Genomic DNA, 19,267 nt, shown 5'->3' on the forward strand with positions numbered 1-19,267 from the left:
ACCTACTGCCAGCCACTACAGCATCTCCAGATGTCACATCAGTATCTCCAGTCAGCATTTTGAATGTTGTTGTTTTGCCAGCACCATTCACTCCCAAAAGGCCAAAACACTAAATTGCAAAATTTATCACATTCTTTAGTATTTCCAACTTGCAAATCAGCAGGGGCATAAAATCTGAACTGATCCATGGAATGTAATCCAGTGTTATTGAACAACCTACCTCTCCGGGACGGATGCCAACACAGAGTCTGTCCACTGCAGGCTTGCTTCGCCCTGCATAAATCTATATTGACAGGGGGAAGGAATAAAAGGGAAAGTTTATGTTTCAAGACATCTACAGAAATGAAAATCATCTGAATTTTTAGTTTAGTTTAATGCTATTGGGATGAGGAAACTTTAGAACTGAGACAGGAGTAAATATTTTTTTCATTCTTCTCAAAATATTACCTTGGTCAGTTCTTGTAATTGTAAGATATCTGTTTTGTTTCCTCCATTCATAATTCTTTTTCTTTCTTCTGCAACATCCTCATCTTCATTAATAATAGGTGACATGGCAGTCTCAGCAAGCCTAGAAAAACCAAGATATGGGGTTGCCCTGGGTTCAGTTAGAATAACAGTGTGAAACAATGGCTAATCTGCTGCAAAAATGTGACTGGTGGAAGCAGTGGGGTTAAAACTTCACAATTGGCTGAAGTACTCCTGCTGTTGGGAGAAGCCCTGACCTCTAAAGTTAATCACTAGATACTAAAAAGGGAGGAAATGGCTTGCTCAAAAGAACATGCCTTGTCAGTCACTCATATGCCAATAACCTGCTCCTTAGCCACAGCTTTCACTATTTAGCTACTCTTAGTAGCCAGTGATGGTCCTCAGAAATAGAAGTTTTGAGTCGATCACTCTGCAAGACAGTATTTTTATATATTGTACCAATTAGTACTCTTCTTGGCAGTCTTGAACAGGAGTGAATGACCCACTCACAGCTGGTGGTAGCTCTTTTCATCAAGGGAGAGGCACATTTGTAAAGCAGAGAGAAGTTCACATAGAGTCCAGGATACAGCTGTCCTGTGCAACAGACTAGAATTGCTGTCTTGGGATGCCACAGTACTAGTTAGCACCTAGCCTGACTGAGGACACTACAAACTTTCCAGGTAATTTTATAATCTCACTACCACAGTGTCTGAAATTTAAAAAAATTACATTAAAATCTTAATTCAAGAAAATTCATTTATTTTATAAAATGTTCTTAAATCCTCTTAAGATAATGCAGATTTGTAAATGCTTTCTTGGATCAGGATATCAATAAATTAAGATAAGATCAGGTAAGTAAATAGAAAACAAAAAAAAAAGCCACAAATTTAGAGAAAAATTAAGAACAAAAAGAAGAGGGACAGAGAGAATAACAAAGATAGTAATTCTTTTAATAAAGCAACATTAATATAACTTTTATACATACCATCTTGTGGAGAACAAACGGTGCTGCATTAAGAGATTCAGAAAGAAGAACACAACTCCTTGAAGAGCCATGGCAACCAGGTTTTTTCCAACAAAGTCCCACTGAAAGGGATCAGAAACACGCTCCTCACCTTTGGAGAAAGAACACCAGAAAGGAAGGTGATATGCTGCTGAAAAACCCCACTACTCCTCAGAACAAAAAGCATAATCATAATTAATTACTGTACTTTATTTGCTCAGGATCAGGCAATAGTTTTAATTTTCCAGTCTTATAAAAAGTCTTAACAAAATGCCTTCCAAGTTCAGCTGCTGCACGGAGTAAAAATAATCTCTCTGAATATGCACTAATTTGGATATCTTTACATGAAACTTGCATGGATTATATGAAAAGACACATGTTTTCTGAATTAAAACAGATGAGTTCTGTTGTATGACTATTCTTTTAATAAGTTGTCTGATATCAAGGACAACCATATCACATGAGAATGCATTTGAAGAACATCAGTCACTTTAAACATTAACTCAGGTGCTCAAATGAAATGAAAAAATAAATCCTCCTGTAGTGTTTAAAGGTCTTCCAAAGGATAAAAAAGACACCAGAGTCTGACACTGAACAAATAGGTTCATTTCCAATGCAAACTACTGGTTAGGCTGTAGAGCTCTGGCAGCACTATCAGAAGCTGTGATTCCTTTAGTGAGGGTGAACTTTCATCCTTCTCATCCATCTGATGATGAACAAGATGGAAAATCTACTACTTTTCTGAGTTAATCCTTCCAAACATCTCATCCAAGGTCAGGACATGTGCCACTGCCATAACTTGTTTCTTACTGGCTTTACTTACCAAACCTCGCATATACTTCAGTCACAGCTTGGTTCATGGCCAAGTCGATGAGTCCACGGCCCAGACAAAAATGTGGGAGGACAAGCAGTACGTTTTTCAATGTTTTATTAAACTTCAGCAAAGACTGTAAGAAACAGAAACAACATAAGATTTTTAAACCAGACCTATTTGAGAAAACACAGCAATATAAAAGTTCTTTGTCATGTCAGAGAAATTCGATGTTCTGTTTTCTTAAAACAGAGTATTTATCAAGTTATACTCAAAGTAACATAAAACATAAACAGCAAAATCCTGACATACGCTGCACCAGACAAGGTGCTTGTGATAAACTGGTAACGGTGAAAAAATTTGGTTTTGTAATGAAGTATTTCCCTATGTAGCAGAGGTAATGTAATTCTGTTGGTAATAACATGTAAAGCTGCTATGGGGCTGTTTTGGATTTGCACTGGAAACAGGGTCGATAACACAAAAGGGATGTTTTAGCTATTTCTAAGCAGTACTTGCAGAGAAAAGGTCTTTTCTGTGCCTTACCTTACCCCCTAGCAAGGAGCTGGAGGTGCATAAAGAGCTGGGAGGGAACACAGCTGGGACAGCTGACCCCAACTGGCCCAAGGGATATCCCAGACCATATAGAGTCATGCTTAGCACATGAAGTTGGGAGAAGAAGAAGCAAGAGGGGAATGTTCAGAGTTAAAGCATTTGTCTTCCCAAATCACCATTATGTGTGCTGGAGCCCTGCTTCTCTGGAGATGGCTGACCACCTGCCTGCCCATGTTGAATGAATTCCTTGTGTTGCTTTGCTTGTGTGCAGAGCTTTTGCTTTACCTATTAAACTGTCTTTATCTCAACCTATGAGTTTTCTCACTTTCAGTCTTCTGGCTCTCTCCCCCTTCCCTGGGGTGGGGGAGTGGGAGGGAGTGGGGGAGGGCACAAGGAGTGAGTGGCTGTGTGGTGCTTGCTTGCAGTCCATGATGCAGACCGTGGTGAAGCAGCTTGCAGTCCTTGGAGATCCACAGGGATGCAGAGATCCACCTGCAGCCCATGGAAGAGACCCACGCCAGAGCAAATGGATGCCTGAAAGGAGACTGGGACCCCGTGGGAGGTCCATGGAGAGAGGAGTCCATGCTGGAGCAGCCTGTCCTTGAGGGACTGTACCCTGTGGAAGAGTGACCTGTGCTGCAGCAGTCTGGGAAGGACTATTGCCTGTGGGATAGACTCACACTGCAGCAGTTTGCAGAGAACTGTGGCTTGTGAGATGGACTTATGTTGGAGAAGTTCATGGAGAGCTGTCTCCTGTTGAAGGAACCCCACAGTGGAGGAGGGGAAGAACTCCTCTCCCTAAACAGTGGGAGAAACAATGGGTGATGAACAATAATCCTCATTCCCTGTCTCCCTGCACCTCTAGGAGAGGAGGCAGAGTTGTGAAGAAGGGAAGGCTGGGGAGAAGGTGTTTTTTAAGATCCTATTTTATTTCTCATTATTCTGCTCTGATTTTTTAAATAATAAATTCAGCTAATATCTCTCATATTTGCCTGTGATGGTATTTGGTGACTGATCTCTCCCAGTCCTTAACTCATGAAGCCTTCATTATATTTCTCTCCCCTGTCCAGCTGTGGAGAGAAGTGAGACAGAGGCTTTGGAGATGCTTGGAATCCAGCAAAATTACAAAACATTACTTACCGGATTATTTTCAAATAATTCTAGGATGAATGTAATGGCACTGCTGTTGATTCCCACAAAGAGATTAATACAAGACAGTGTAACATAAGCAGTGCTGGGGATACTGAAGAAAGAAGAAGCAGGGTACATCATGGGAATTATTGCCCATCTGCATGCAAGAAATAGAAAAACTATGATAAATTCTCAATATTCTCATGTTAGTTGGCCTAAGGAAAACACAAAGTTAAGCTTTCTTCCCATCCCAAGCATAACAAAATGGTGTAACCAACCAGTAACCCACCACAGTATTTTTTTCTCCCTGGTTACTAAATAAGATTTTTTTTCTGCTTAGTCTTTTTTTTTGTACTAATAAAATGCAGGGCATAAGACACTGCTAAAATTGAAAAAACTTAATGCTAGCAAGGTTTCTATCACCCCAGGTATCTTTGCACATTTCAGTAAATTGTACACCAAGAAGAAACAAAGAAATGTTGAATGCTGCAAGACCCTTTAGTATTGACTGTGAATGCGGCAAATGAACAACCACTAAATTGCTACACAATGTACAAGGAAGAAATCAGCAAACTGAACAAATATATTTTCCTGTACAGGGCACATTTAATGCTTAAAAATGCAAGGCAGGCAGTGACAAAAGAATCTCTTTTACAGCATGTAGCCAGACAAAATGTGTAAATATCCCATAGAAGAATTTAGTTTTAACCTGTTTTGCGTGCACTCAGTTCTATTCTTCAAAGCTGGGTTCCACTAACATGAAATCATTTCCATGTGAAATACAGGGCCCTCCATGCAGCAATAACCTTGAACACTCACCCATACAGGAGCAGCAAGGCAACGAGCACAGGGAGATTGGCTGGGGAGGCATATGCTTTCTTGTTGAATCCAGTGAATATTGCCACAACCATTCCAGCACTCAGGGCATAATTCATCTGCCACAGCACAGGGGGAAGACCAATGTGTAAGACATGAGAAGGGCTGCAAACATATCGACATCCTACACATCATTCCAAAAGAAATTTATATTGAGGAACATCAGAATTTGAGTCAGACTAGTCACACTGAATTTTTTGGATCAACAGGTCCCTGGCAATGCTCAATGTTTTTCTAAGACATCTTTAATCAGACTGTTCATCAAAAATGCAACATACATTGTTGTTTCTTAGATTATGATTTGTGAATCCATTATTTCATAGTTTGGCACTAAGCTTCCCAAAAAAAGTGGCATGTGTTTGCAAGGGAAGTACAGTTTCTGGTGATGCAAACAAAGGCTGTGTAAGATGGAAGAGCTAATCCCTTGAGCCACATTCCTGGGAAGAGGCTAAAGTGAGTATGCTTGGCCACTGCTCGCTTTCTCTGTTCACTATTAGCAGCACTACTCTACTGCAATGCTTGGAATTCCCCATGGGATGGAAGGCAGCATTTCCCTGAACTGCTAACACCACTTTGTGCCTTCGCATCACACTGTCAAGGGCAACAGCCTAGCAGAATTCCTGTCAAGGAAGCTGCTGTGAACAGCAGGGAGCCAGAACTCTGGGACCTGCTTCTTTCCCTCATTTACTAAAATAATGCTTTGCTTTATCTTCTCCTGAGAGAACCTTCCAAATCCTGAAGAGTTTTGGGCTTTTCAAATATTGATTTTATTTTCTTTTTAATTTTTTCAATTCCATGTTCATGCCTTTCTTATTGCCCGCTTTCTTGGTTGCAAAGGCATGGCTGGAGAACCAGCCCTTGTTGTGCCTCAGCCAGCCAAAGAATTTTCTCTTTTATGGCAAAGCGGCTGGAGGGAACCTGAGCCCTGTCTAAGCAAGTCTGCACCTGTGGTATAAATCCTTTTGGAATAACACAGTGACCATGATACAGTGACCTAAATGAAGATGTCATTTTAGACACCCTAGAGCATTTTGTCAGGCCTATAAGACACTGTTCCAGCAGGCTGTGAGTCTTCTCCACTTAGGTTTCTTGAATATCTTGAAGTATGTTTTGGGTCTTCTGAAGGACAGAAGTGACTAGCATCAGGCAATGAGGCTTTCCCCTGCTGTAGTAAGTTGTACTTCATTATATATTTAACTGTAAGGGCTAGAAATCTTAAGACTATAAAAATACAGCTTCATTAATTGACTGAGTTGTGCATCTAAATTAATTTCTACATCTGTAATGAGGTCAAGGCCAGATCCTTAGCATGGTCTCTGAGAAACACTTAAGATAAATGAATGCTTTGCAATGCTTAGAATCACCTTACTTGATTTACTGATTTGCCCTCAGTTCATGCACACTCAGGATAATCAGAGGGTCAGTCAGACCAGCAGTTACTTACTATGTCCCACATGAAGTTAGTTAGCCAATAGGTAACAGGGCTCACACCACTGACAAATTGGAGATGCTTGGCTTTTGTCACACGTTCTTGGATCAGGTATAAAACAAAACTGGCTGGTATAAAGGACATGGCAAAAATCACACAGATGGCAACAACAGCATCCACTGAAGTGGTCAGTCTACAATAGAGCACAAGAAGGGAGTGTGAGCAAGGGAATAGATGCAATGCAACACTATATTAGTATTTGGGGACTCTGGGGGGTGCTTTAATATCTAGAAGTAGCAAAGTTGTTTAATAAGTAGAAGACTTCTCCAGTTTCAAAATGTGCTAGTGTATTTTTCTGAGCTGTTTTGAGGGCTGTAACTAACAAATATGGCACTGTTCCCTGATCTTTTACTTGCTTTATATATCCCAGTTTGACAGCCTATCCTGTGTGGGACATCTCAAACTAGACATTTAGGACAATAGCCAAAGTGCTCTGGAAGCAGGGAAAAGAGAAACTTAAAAAGGCAAGTTGGAGACAGTGACATGAAGCACAGAATTTTGCCTCTGTGCTATAATGCAAAGTTTTCAGTGTCATTGAATTATGAACTAAATAGGAGAGTGTAAAATCTTGCCTTTTTAGGGATGTCTTTTTCAAGAAATTATGACTTTCAGATTTGAGCATACCTATTACATGCCATTGAAAAATCTACCTGCCTGCTGTCCTTGGCACCAAGAGAGTGGGGCTGTCAACTACTTGGCCTGTAGTCACTTACAGACAAGTTCTCATTCCATTTTTTATTACGAGTTTTACTTCAGAAGTAAATGTATTGGATTTGGAGCATGAACAAAAATTTCAGAATCTTGGTGCTTGGGAATCAACAGAAACATGCCATCATGTATGTCCAATGGTCATAGCTCCTCTGTGGGATAGGAATGAAATCTCATGTAAACGTAGCAAGACATTAATAGATTCTTGTTTAGAATGAAAGTTCAGGGAAGGGTCTCCACATTCTGTCAACTGAACTCTTTTTTCTCTGAGTGTGAGCATGCTGGAAGTTGCAAGTTGCCAGGAGAGGGAGGGGTAAAAGCCAGAAGCAGACTTACACAGTGACTTCAGAGAGTTGCTCCTTGGTGAGGTTCAGAGGATGGTTTATAGCAGTGATCCCATATTCCTCAGGGTCTTGGCCAGTCCTCAGATTAGCTCTGAGGATTGCATTATTGGCTACATTGAGGAAACTAACCATAGCATGCCAGCCTTTATTGTTAAACCACACCTAAAAGAGTCAGAAATCACAGATTTATTTGTCAGTTACTGTCTTCATTGAGCTACAGGAGAAAAGTTGGTTGCCTTTTATCTACTTTGGTGGGCATTGTCAGCACGGGTGAATTAAACTCCAGGAATACATAGTTCCTAGGCACAGTCCTGCAGGAGGAGCTCGCATACTATGCTTTTAAAAGCATTGAACAACTACTGTCAGGGGATTTTATAGAAGCACATTTTAAAATTTAGTATACTACTCAAAGTATTTAGGACAGCAAGCAATACCAAGAACATGATTTTAAATAATCTCACATTTGAAATATTATGAATAAGAATTACCTACAGTATGGGATATAACATTAATAACAAGTTATTTCTAAAGTATAGCATCTCAACTCTTCTTGCATATAGGAATACCACCAGCAATATTCTCATAATTTGAAGTCAATGTCAAGAAAGACTGTGAGTAAGCAGACTAACTCCAGCAAATACCTTAATATTATCTTCAGTTTCCATGTATTTAAGGAAATTAGGGATTTCTTTAGCAGCAGCCAGTGAAGTTTGTCCCTAAAACAAAATGAAAAAGCTAAATGCTGCAGTAGCCATGCTTTAGTAAGGGGAAAAAACCCAAACAAAAAAAATTTAAAATCTTGCTTACTCCTGTCACATTTATCATTCGGCCAAGATCACTTAAAAAATTGACAATTTGATCTCCAGAGACATGAAGAACTGGAAGCCTTCCTCCTATAGAGATTCCTCCATATCTAGCAAAGAGAAAAATATCATCAGTAACTCATACTACATACCCATAACTGTACATTAATGGAAAAAAAAAAAAAACACTTAAAAAAAAAACCCCACTTAATGCAAGCTTAATTTCTATACATAATTATATTGTATAACAATTTCTACTCTTTTTCTAACAAGTAGTATTAGGTCTTTTTAGGGCTTATAAATAATAGAAGCTTTACCAGTTTCTGAGAGGTTTATACCACGATCCTAAGAAAATTATTTAGAGAGAAGATATGGAGAATACAGTGATTTCTACAGAACAAAATCTTTAAAACAAGGTAATTGCCATGTAATGGTTTAGACAGCATGGAGGACTAAGGACAGCACAGACCTCAGTTGAAATTTCAGATGCTCTGAGAGGAGCAGGTATTCACCAATGTCAGTACCAGCCAGTGCATAATGATAAATACTACTGCACAAGGTGAACTGAAGCCCAGTCCCATAGAAAGCAATACTTGCACATGAACCAAGTATTCTGTGAAGAAGGGCAGCCATCCAGCTGCTATCTTTGAAGTGAAATCCTACCACTGGTGAAAAATGAAATAAGTATGTCCCTCAGGCTAACCAGTTTCTTTCAAAGCTTAGTAACTGCAGAGTAGATATCACACACTGGGGTTAGCTGTTGTCTCTGCCTAAAGAAGAGAACTAGTGCAATCTGGTTTATAACTTCTGCTCATGTACAGAGCAGGCACGAAGAATTCTGGTTGTTACTTCTGTATTTGGTAGGCCGGTGTCTAGGTTTCATCCCACCCAGGTCACTTTTCTGGAGGGTTTATATTTTTTCTGTGGCACTAAAAGAGCTGTGTCACAACAGTATTACAAATGTTGTGTTGAACCTTTTCACCACACAGTGCCCATTGGTTTGACTCCTGTAGGTACTAAAGCTCTGATAGTTCCATTGTGAGCCTCTTGCCTTCATCTCCTGCAGGGAGTTCAAACTAATATAACCCCTTGTCTCTATAAGACCCTTTCTTATCCCCAGCCTATTTCCCACTGAAGCCATCTCTTTGTTCTACAGTTTCTGCCACAATTGCCCTTGTCCATTTGCAGAAACATTGTGAGGCCCCCTGGTTAAACAGAAATACATTGTTCCTTTATTTACTACCTTAATCTGTGAATTGTTTTCTTACCTCTGCTCATTGACCCAGTATTTACTCTTCAAGCTGAAACAGACAAAGAGAATCCCCTCTCAATATACAGAACCAAAGTCAATGATACGTCAGGCTTAAATAAAAATTAAAGTTGAATTCCTATATTTTGCAGACCTCCAGTCTGGTAGTTATTACTTTGAGTTGTGAGGTTGGCAGGACTTTAGGTGTTCCTTGCAGTGTGTTTTTGGCTATTTGTTTTCTGACATGATTCATCTCCAATTCATACAAAGATAAGCAAGATTCATGAAGTGACACATACTGGGCTATTCTAATCCATATTTAATTGATTTTTAAAGATGTATTTAAAGCAATTATGACACATGCTAAAGGGAATCAGGCAAAGGCAGTCAGCACATAGCTAATATAAAGGGAATTTCAAGAACTCTGCTGGGAACTGAAAAAGCAAGCCTGAATCAGAGATAATAGGCCATGGGCCCTGCACAGCTAATTACCACACAGGCCAGCTGAGGAACTATCAGTAGGATGGATGCATCTGTGTGACACTGTCCTTTGGCTGCTCTTTAGCACTTCTGGGAAGCAAGTGATAATTAACTCAGGCAGATAGTCACATTAGGGTGGCTACAGTTCTTCAGGGAGACAAAGTAATATCTCTGCAAGGCAGCTGACCAATGCTGTGCAGAGGCACCATTTTTGTCACCATTAACATGGCATTCCATCAGCACTGACACTTAGCTCTGCCTATAAAGGAGTACCTGATTGTACATACAAATAGTTATAATTGAAAATATTAAACTCCCCTAATCAGCCTCTTCTAGTCTTCTAAGAGAAATGGTGCTCAAATCTACAGAATACTGTGTCAAATCAGATGTTATTATTAAATAAGAATTTCATCACCAGGTACAAAATACCACATGTGAAAAAGAAATAGAGATTCATCCCTACCTTCCTTTTATCAAAGTAGGATATGTTTTCACCAGAAAATCTGAAATATTTCTGTGGGTCATATCTTGAAGAATTTCTGTGCTGCGTTGCACTCTCTGGCAAGAAACAAAAAAACCAAATCAATTACAATAAAGTTCAGAGTGTCTTAAGCTATTAAGTGTTTGTCAGGAAATGCTCAGGTTCATAGTATCACTGACAGAGAGTGGGTCAATCACTTGAGGGTCATTTCTAGCTTTACTTTACTAAGACTTAAGAAATCAGTAAGTTTGTGATGCATGACTCAAAACAGTTGCATGTCACTCTGAAATAGATCTTTGTAATGAAGGTCATGGCTGCTCAAGGCTTTTTCTTCAATCTGAAAGTAGGAAACTTCAAATCAACTGAGGCTCTGGTTAAAAAAACCCAACCAAACAACAAAAAAAGGTTGTTTCCTATTATTAGCAACTTTAGGTAAAAATTAATACAAAAATATTCACTTCACTAGCACATTAGATAGTTGGAAGGAAAATTTTTTTTTAAAGTATGAAAATGATGCCACATGACAACTTTGTTGAGTCTTTTACAAATACAGGATTACTGTGAAATGCAAGACCTCACACTCCTGAGTTTATCCTAAGTAAAATATATTTTAAGAGGTTCCAGGGCAGCTTCAGAGGGCAAAGCTTGCAACCTGAAATAATCTGATAATGACCTAAAAAGTAAGTCTAAGGAACTTTCCAGAAGTTCCTGCATTTGTCCAGGAGAGTATGATGCAGAAGACACTATAGAGATATCCAGCTGATTCTAGATGGGAAAACTGGTAACATCCCCACAGTGCCTTCATTAATTGAGTTATCTATGCTTAAACGTAATTCTATTGACAATTATTTACACACCATGACTTCCTGGAGACTCAAGTGAACTGTTTCTTTCTGAGAAGTTATACAAAACTATCATATCTGCAAAATGATCAGGATAATATTATAATGAACACCTTTTGTTTAGAGGACTAGAATCCCTACAAATAAATTTAAAAAATTTCCTCTTGGAATTGAAGTTTTAGACTAAAGGTCTCTGAAATACATTAGCATGCAATCAACAAAATTCAACTTTGTTGGACAGAGATTACCAAGAAATCAGAAATAACTTGGGATGCTGTAAGGTATATAACCTCTATAAATTTTTTTTTCCTTCATAAATGGGAATTCTACAGATATTTAAAATAACTTTGTTTTGTGAACAGTGATAGAAAAATCAAAGCAAGCTGCATGACTTTTCCAGAAGTTGTGTCATGGAAAGTGGTACAGTCACCATCCCTGGAGTGTTCAAAAATGTTGAGATGCAGCACATGGGGATGGAGTTCAGTCGTGAAGATGGCAGTGCTGGGTTAACAGCTGGACTGGATCTTGGAGGTGTTTTTTAACCTAACAATTCTCTGATTCTATGAAAATTAGAAATATTTTAGTAATTTTGCTAGTATGTTCAGCCTGGCAAACAGGAATATTAAAGATGAACAGTGCTCAAGGTGAGATATTAAATTAGGGAGCTACTACTCTGAGAGTGCCTGAAATTCTGTTTAACTTTTTAGAAAAACATTTATTATATACAAACACTGACAGGCTGTAATTTCCCTTTGGTCTTCAAAAGAGCAAGCACATTTTATAAAGGGCATTACTAAGATCATTCACTGATAGGAGAAGAGGGAATGTAGTACTGTTTTCCTCCACACAGCATCAGTGGTTATTAAATCACTCATCTTCATGCACATGGATACAAATATTCATTTTGCTAGCTTAAAACATTTCTGATACAAATTTAACTGAAAGACATGTAAAAATAATAATTTGGGGTTCACTAGAATATTAATTTTCCCATTTGAATGAGAGAACTGCACTCCACTTTTTTAAAATGGTGACATTTTTTTCTTTCTCTTCTTTCCTCTTTCTCCCTCCTGCTCTTCCCTCCTTGAAAGAAAGGCAACCTTCTAAACAGAATTGTTCTCTGGGGCAAAAGAAAATAGGTTTTTTAAAATTATGGGACAAATTGTTCAAATTTTTATGATTTTCTTCTACATGAAAAGTTTGCAATTTGGATGAAAACAGTAATCAACATTAATTTAAATGGGCAAGATTTTCCTATGCCTCTGAAACTGAATTCCAAATTCCAGCAAGTCTTGCTCTCTTAAAAAAGAATGTACTGAACTCCTTCCATGTATATTAGCATGGGCAGGTACTTAGACACTGACCCCTTTTCCAGCACTTGTCATGAAACTTTCTACAAAGATTTATGGCACAAAGACACAACCTGTGGTGGTGGGAGGCCTCCTGCACCCGCAGGGCATTCTGGCAGCATAGTGAGCTTCTTTTGAGTGCTGCACGTGCAGGAAGGTGATGGATTTTCAGGGCTCCACTCTTGGCTCAGCAGGAGGCTGCTTAGATTAGGATGGACAGCAGGTGTGCTCCAGGCAGTTGGCATATTATTGCATGGGTAGTTCCTGTGGAGAGGTACAGAGCTTCAAGCTGTGCAGAGACAAATCCACAAAATCACAATGCCCAAAGCAAATATTCCCCCCTCAGCCCTCATCCTGTGAGTTTTGAGTAAGAACAATGTTTTAGAGTATTTGGTACATATGAATAAATATGATCCCCCCCCCCCCCGCCCCCCCCCCCCATCTCTGCCAAGTTTACTGCCTTCAGCTTGCAGATAGGACACTGAAGGAACAAGGGGATTGTGTTTGATCCCTCAGTACTGGAAATCTGTAGTGGACATATCTTTGTGAAGAAATTATAATTTTCCTTTCTCATGCAGTATCTTTTTCTTTTTTTAAAGTTTCCCCTTTTTTATGCTATACCAGGGAGAAGAGAGGACAACCAGTAAGATCAAATTGCTGGATATCATGGCTGGGAAAGAATCAGGAGAAAAGGAACAAATGTCAAAGCATTTGCAAGCCAGTGACAAATGGCTCCAAAGAAGGACTCACAGAGTAAGAAGGTAGGACAACAAAAGCTGGAGCTCTACTAATGCTGCCCTCAATTCAGAATAACAGTTTCAAATCATAGACACTGTCCTATTGCCACTTCACAATCTGAGTGATTGCTGAAGTTCTTGCTTCCAAACACACCAATGGGAACGGGAGGAACCTGAAGTGATTCAGACATGGAAAGTGCCAGGGAAGCTGTAAAGATCTGGGCCTGAGGTTACTGATGTACTGACATATATTTCAAGGTTGCTTAACTCTCAATACCAAGCTGCATGAGCTGGTTTCCAGTCAGTAACATTGAGCACAGTGAATCATTCTTAATCCAGTGGCAGCGTTATCTTGCTGTTTGTTTCTTACTTTTGATCCAGTACTATATATAGCCAACAACAGTTCTGAAGCACTGGCTCTTGTGAAGAGTCAAGGAAATTCATTCTTGTTCCACTACTGAAGTTCCGGTAGAAGTATCCTGCTAGGATCTCATTCAAGAGAAATTAGCTAGCAACTTACAAAAGAGGCTGATTCTTCATACAGCGAATTCCAAATCCTGGTTTATTCAAGAAAGCATGAGTAAGGGAGACCATCTGCTCATTGCCAGGCCGTTCATTGCTAAGGGAATAAGATAGGATGTACTTCATAAAATATTTTTTCAAACTACTATACTGTAATACACATAGCAACCAGAGGAGGACAACCATATGGCAGTACCAACTGCCCCCCCTTCAAATGCTAATAATTCAGTTGTTTTATTTATTTGTGTAAAAACCTAGAACATTCTGAGATGGTTGACAGGCTATGGCTCTTTTCTCCTAATACTAAAGCTGACTTTTGACAGTCAAATAAGTCAAATAGCAGCATTCTTCAAAACAGGCCTGAATCCTCATTACTATTCTCTCAGTGCTGTCACAGTCAGTAAGCAGAAGATGAAAAACGCTTTCTGCATTTTTATTTGTGGAGGCCTGGATCTCCTGTTAGATAGGCTATGTAACTTTATAAGTGTTGAGGTCCTGAAATCAGGTAGGAAGAGGAGAATACCAAAGTTAGATATTTGAAAGACTATTTGTTAGATGTACTAACAGTTGTATTTTCCAGCTGCACCAATTTCAAGCTATCTTAAACCTGTTGATTCCAGTGAAGTGAATCTTCTCTTACATCACACAGAATGAGAAAAATCAGTGAGACAGGGCCCCACTATGTTAAACTCTATGGGAGAAAAAGGTGTATGTGTGACAAATGTACTTTAAGTGATTGCTCTTACCTGAAGAAAGTAAACTGTTGCCCATAAATCCAAGGGTGTAAAGTTAAGGCAGGATATTCTCCAAATGGAGGAATAATGACTGTAAGTACTAGAGACAGCAACACAAAACTAGCAGGGAGAACAACCTGCAGGGAACACAAAAACTTCACCTTAGGTTATTGTATAAACATTGTAGAGTGACACTGGATGCACCTCATAAACTGCATAAACAAAGGAAGGACAGCAGTAGTACCCAGATCCAATCTGGTTTAACTCCTGAACATCAACAATTTAATTTACAGTGCTTTTGCTTAAAATTCTGGCTGTCATAGAACTGCATTACATTAAAAATGAAACACTGGGCTGGTAGTGATAGAATCATAAACTTGGTGCAGTTGGTAGACTCCAGGCAGAAAGAAATAAAAGAAGTGGCAAAAGAGTTGGAGTCATAATAGCACTGTTATTCATTTGCAGCACCTCTACTGCTCTCCATAGGGCCATTGTTGCTGGAAAGACAGTGTTGAGAATGTTGTGGGGAAGAACCTAGAGCAGCACAAGTCAGTCAATACCTGTGCTAGGAAGTCCTTGTGGCTGCGGGAGGCGTGGTGGAAGCGTTTGATGAGCAGTGCTTTGATCTGCTGATGTACAAGCTGAAAGCCTTTATACTGTCGGGACCCTCTGCCTTCATTTTGGTCTCCTGGTCTGCCTACTGGCATTTGACAAGCATCATTAGTTTTCAGGGCAGTTTGTTCAGCTGATTTGTTCTCAGTAGGAGTTTTGCCAAGAGCAGAACCATTTTCTTGAGTATCTCCTAGGTTAAGATGAGAAGCATCAGAGAAGACACTTTATCTTACATACATGAAATAGCACAGACATTTTAATGATTTAACCAACCATATATATCCTATCTCCACATTGCTTTAATTACAACTGTTGCACTGTGGTTGTGTTTAGTGACATCATATAGGTTAACTCTCCTCTTACTCAGGAGGATGAACAGTTTAATCATCTATTAGTTTAGGGACTAATAATCAGCAAAGTACTTTTTATACAACTACTAAAACCATTGACATCTAGGTGCTTGACACTCCACTTTTATTTGCATAATTAAGAACCTCATCCAATCTAAATAGAAGTCTTTCTGCTGACTTAATCTTTATTTTTTAGGTATCATGTCAGGCCCTAAAACCAGCTATTTGCTGACCAAATTTATTTTGTCAAGAACACATAAAATACTGAAAGTTCTGAAACTCCTCTTTACAGACATTCAGAATAAAAAGCAGTCTCAAGAACAGTTAATCAAATATGGATTTGTGGATCTATACCTGTTTTTTGCATTTCAGAGTTAGATTCTGCTGTGACCTTTAGGAAAACCTGCCACAGAGAAATACATTTTCTGGTTAGGAGAAGAATAGGTACAGTAACCTGATCTTCAGAACACAATACATTATCCTTCAATATAGAAGAAGAAAATTTGGATACCTTTTGAGTACTTCGTATTATCATCGATAATCAGAGGTCTCTTATTAAATACCTCAGAAAATAAATGAATGAACAAAGATACCAAAAAAAGGGATGCATTTCAAGCTGATCAGTCAGGTTTCACAAGGCTACAATGAATTAAGGATTGGATCCTCTCTCCTTTCTCTAGGCCCTTCTAAGTGTGCCACAACTTATGGGACTAGATTTTGAAGGACACTGTAGGAATTAGGAATTAAATGTTTAAGAACAGAAATAGTCTCAGTAAATATTTTGGTGCTTATGATGAGGTCAGGAGGTATTTTAATCTGTTACCTCTTCAAGTGGTGTGTCTGAAACTCCAAAACTGCTGAGTCCCAAGTCATCCAGTGTTTCTTCCAGTTCTCTGAAGAGACTGGCATAAGATCGTTGTTTAAAGTTTTTATTGGGCAAAAGATAAATGAGTTCCTGGCCAATGCTTTCAATTAATTTTGCTTCTGGGATATGATGGTGGATTACTTCTGCTAGCTCATTTAAATCTCCTGTGGAAAGGGAAAAGAGTGTTCATAGAATGAATATTTAACCATACTAAGCATGATTTCAAAAGCTGTTGTTTGCACTAAAAGGGTACTGCTCTATTACATAACTTACAGATACCTCAGTTAATTCTGCACTAGTCTGAGCTATGTTGCTAATTATGCTCTGGAATTATGTAGAAGGAAACTATTTCAGGTTTGTTAATAAAGCACAACTAAATTTTCAGGAGTATCTACTTAAATGCTTATCTTATGCAGAAAAGCCAAAATTACTTTTTCTTCTGTGAAAGTCTATTTCCTTGCTGCAGATATGCCTCAGAAAATTACACAAAAACTCAACACCATACTTGTAAAGCACACAAACTTCCAGTTCATCATCTGTACCTGAGACCATATATATATACAAAAAAGGTAAGCAAAACCATCAAGAACCCTTATTAAATTCACTTTACAATAGAATACAAATGTTAGACACAAAGACCAAAGAAGTGGGCCTTGGCAGCATTGATCTTTAAGACAAGATTGCAGCATAATAGGAGACATAGCTGTGTGCTGGAATGCTGAACCATCTTGCTTCTTACCATCCAGTTCCAGCTCTGGAGCTCCTTCTTCACCCCCGTGCACACAGCTGGAGCAGGAGCAGGAGCACTGAGATCCACAGCTACAAAATGACTAGCATGAACAAGCAAGAGATAAAAAATTATTAAAGTGCTTCAGTTACTCAAAACAGGATGTAAAGGCTGTCAATATTTGAACAGCTTGAGTCAATGAAAAAGATGTCATATCCAGAGCATCCTGAACATACTATACTGAAAATCATTTGAAGACTGGATTAAGCAATGCAGAAAACATAAATCCATCTGCACAAATCAATTCTAAACTACATACAAAATACCTGGGGGAATGCAATCAGCAGGGGCCATGAGTGTTCAGATTGTGTTGCTACTAGGACTGGAAGCACTACGTTAACAGTAAACACCCAGAACCCTACGTTCCAAGCTGTGAGAGGCTGGTTCAGCTATGGATAAATGTAGACTTTTCTAGGGTCTGAGCTACTTACCAAACTACCTGATGTTTAAAATCAATGTACTGCAAAAGCAAGAATTAGAAAGACCTGCATATGGACAAAGGCAACTTGAGAGCTGGAGTTGCTCAGCCTGGAGAAGGGAAGGCTCCAGAGAGACCTTAGAGACCCTCCAGCACCTAAAGAGGGCTACAAATGAACTGGATAGGGACTTCTTACAAGCATGTAGCGATAGGATAAGGGGGAATGGCTTTAAACTGAAAAGGGGTAGATTTAGATTAGCTATTAGGAGGAAATTCTATACTGTGAGGGCACCAGAACAGGTTACTCAGAGATGCTGTGGATGCCCCACCCTGGAGGTGTTCAAGGCCATGCTGGATGGGGTTTGACCAACCTGGTCTAGTGGAAAGTGCCCTGCCCACAGCATGGTGGGTTGGAACTAGATGATCCTTAAGGTCCCTTCCAACCCAAACCATGCTAATATGATATTCATAATTATATAATCATATGATTAACTGCAGTTTTGTACATAGTGACAAGCAGCACTTAAGTGCTTTTTACCTTAGTGCAGTGCAAGTATTACTCAGATTACACGTACTACTTTCATACTTACTGTAGCCCTTCCCATTTTTGTGGTTCTCATTTTACGAACAAGGGTGAGATAAAAGCCAGAGCCAAAACAGTTCTTTAGGAATACAGGAGAGCCTGAGCAGAAGAGTTTCCCTTGAGATATGATGGCTACTCTGTCTCCAAGGATGTCTGCCTCATCCATATGATGAGTTGACAGGATAATAGTTCTGCCTAGAAGGAACAAGAGGAATGTTCAAGGCATGGACTCTCTCTGGAACTCAAAACTGTGTTTAGCATTTTGGCAATTATTTCTCTGCACCAAAGACAGTCCCAGGTTTTCCACAACCATTCTGTTCAAAGAATCTTGTTTGCTTGTATTCATATCACACTTCATGACAGTTTACACAGCAGGCACATACTGCATCTACAAGTTTAAAAAATCCCACCAAAAAATCAAATAGTTTCTACTCTCAAATCTCTTACCTGGGCGATATTTCAGCAGAAGATCCCAGATAGATCGCCTGGAATATGGATCAACTCCAGAAGTGGGCTCGTCCAAGACTACCACTTTTGCTTCACCCACAAAAGCAATGGCAACAGACATTTTCCTTTGCATTCCACCTACCAGAGGACAAACACAGCCAGGAGCGTAAGACAAGTTATATACGTCATGGGGATGTAATTAAAATTGCTTTTTGGTATGGGGACAAACTGCTACAAGTAAAATGAAACCTGTCTTAAGACACATATCTGCAAAGATAAATTAATAGTAAATTTTCTTCTGAAATTCAAACCAGATATATATATATATATATATAATATATATAAAAACATAGATATTATATAATATATATATATATAATATATATAATTTATATATATAAATAATAAATATTTTCCATCTACACATTATATTTTCTGCTTCTTGCCTGAAGCAAAACAAGGAAGATATGAGGTTTTCATGTTCTGTCGTGAAATGAACCTTCTTTTGTTTTTGTAGTTTCAATGAGGACAAAGTAGTGTAAGAACAGATGGCTGTTTATTCAAATCAGTCTTTCAATATGAAAGTGAGAGTTATTAAAATATACTATGTGTATTTGTACCTTCAGAGT

The 19,267-nt window shown here is 38.9% G+C and overlaps 1 protein-coding gene across 2 annotated transcripts in view; it reads right to left on the minus strand.

The window, feature by feature from the left end:
- The window catches only part of ABCA4 (ATP binding cassette subfamily A member 4), a 72,249-nt gene that overhangs the window by 6,141 nt on the left and 46,841 nt on the right, over positions 1-19,267 (minus strand). For both annotated transcript variants that reach the window (XM_085586466.1, XM_085586467.1), the window contains 22 exons: positions 18,639-18,776; positions 18,199-18,386; positions 17,143-17,233; positions 16,362-16,567; positions 15,893-15,941; positions 15,137-15,378; positions 14,589-14,713; positions 13,841-13,939; positions 12,658-12,847; positions 10,375-10,469; positions 9,451-9,483; positions 8,187-8,292; positions 8,021-8,095; positions 7,372-7,541; positions 6,283-6,460; positions 4,782-4,897; positions 3,972-4,119; positions 2,292-2,415; positions 1,451-1,580; positions 448-568; positions 221-283; positions 3-109 (listed from right to left, as the gene is read on the minus strand). In XM_085586466.1, the coding sequence (XP_085442592.1) occupies positions 3-109; positions 221-283; positions 448-568; positions 1,451-1,580; positions 2,292-2,415; positions 3,972-4,119; positions 4,782-4,897; positions 6,283-6,460; positions 7,372-7,541; positions 8,021-8,095; positions 8,187-8,292; positions 9,451-9,483; positions 10,375-10,469; positions 12,658-12,847; positions 13,841-13,939; positions 14,589-14,713; positions 15,137-15,378; positions 15,893-15,941; positions 16,362-16,567; positions 17,143-17,233; positions 18,199-18,386; positions 18,639-18,776 (2,794 nt within the window). The remainder of the gene's footprint in view (positions 1-2; positions 110-220; positions 284-447; positions 569-1,450; positions 1,581-2,291; positions 2,416-3,971; positions 4,120-4,781; positions 4,898-6,282; positions 6,461-7,371; positions 7,542-8,020; positions 8,096-8,186; positions 8,293-9,450; positions 9,484-10,374; positions 10,470-12,657; positions 12,848-13,840; positions 13,940-14,588; positions 14,714-15,136; positions 15,379-15,892; positions 15,942-16,361; positions 16,568-17,142; positions 17,234-18,198; positions 18,387-18,638; positions 18,777-19,267) is intronic.

Source organism: Lonchura striata, chromosome 8 (assembly GCF_050655825.1).
Source record: "Lonchura striata isolate lonStrDom1 chromosome 8, ASM5065582v1, whole genome shotgun sequence".
Classification (NCBI taxonomy): Eukaryota; Metazoa; Chordata; class Aves; order Passeriformes; family Estrildidae; genus Lonchura; species Lonchura striata.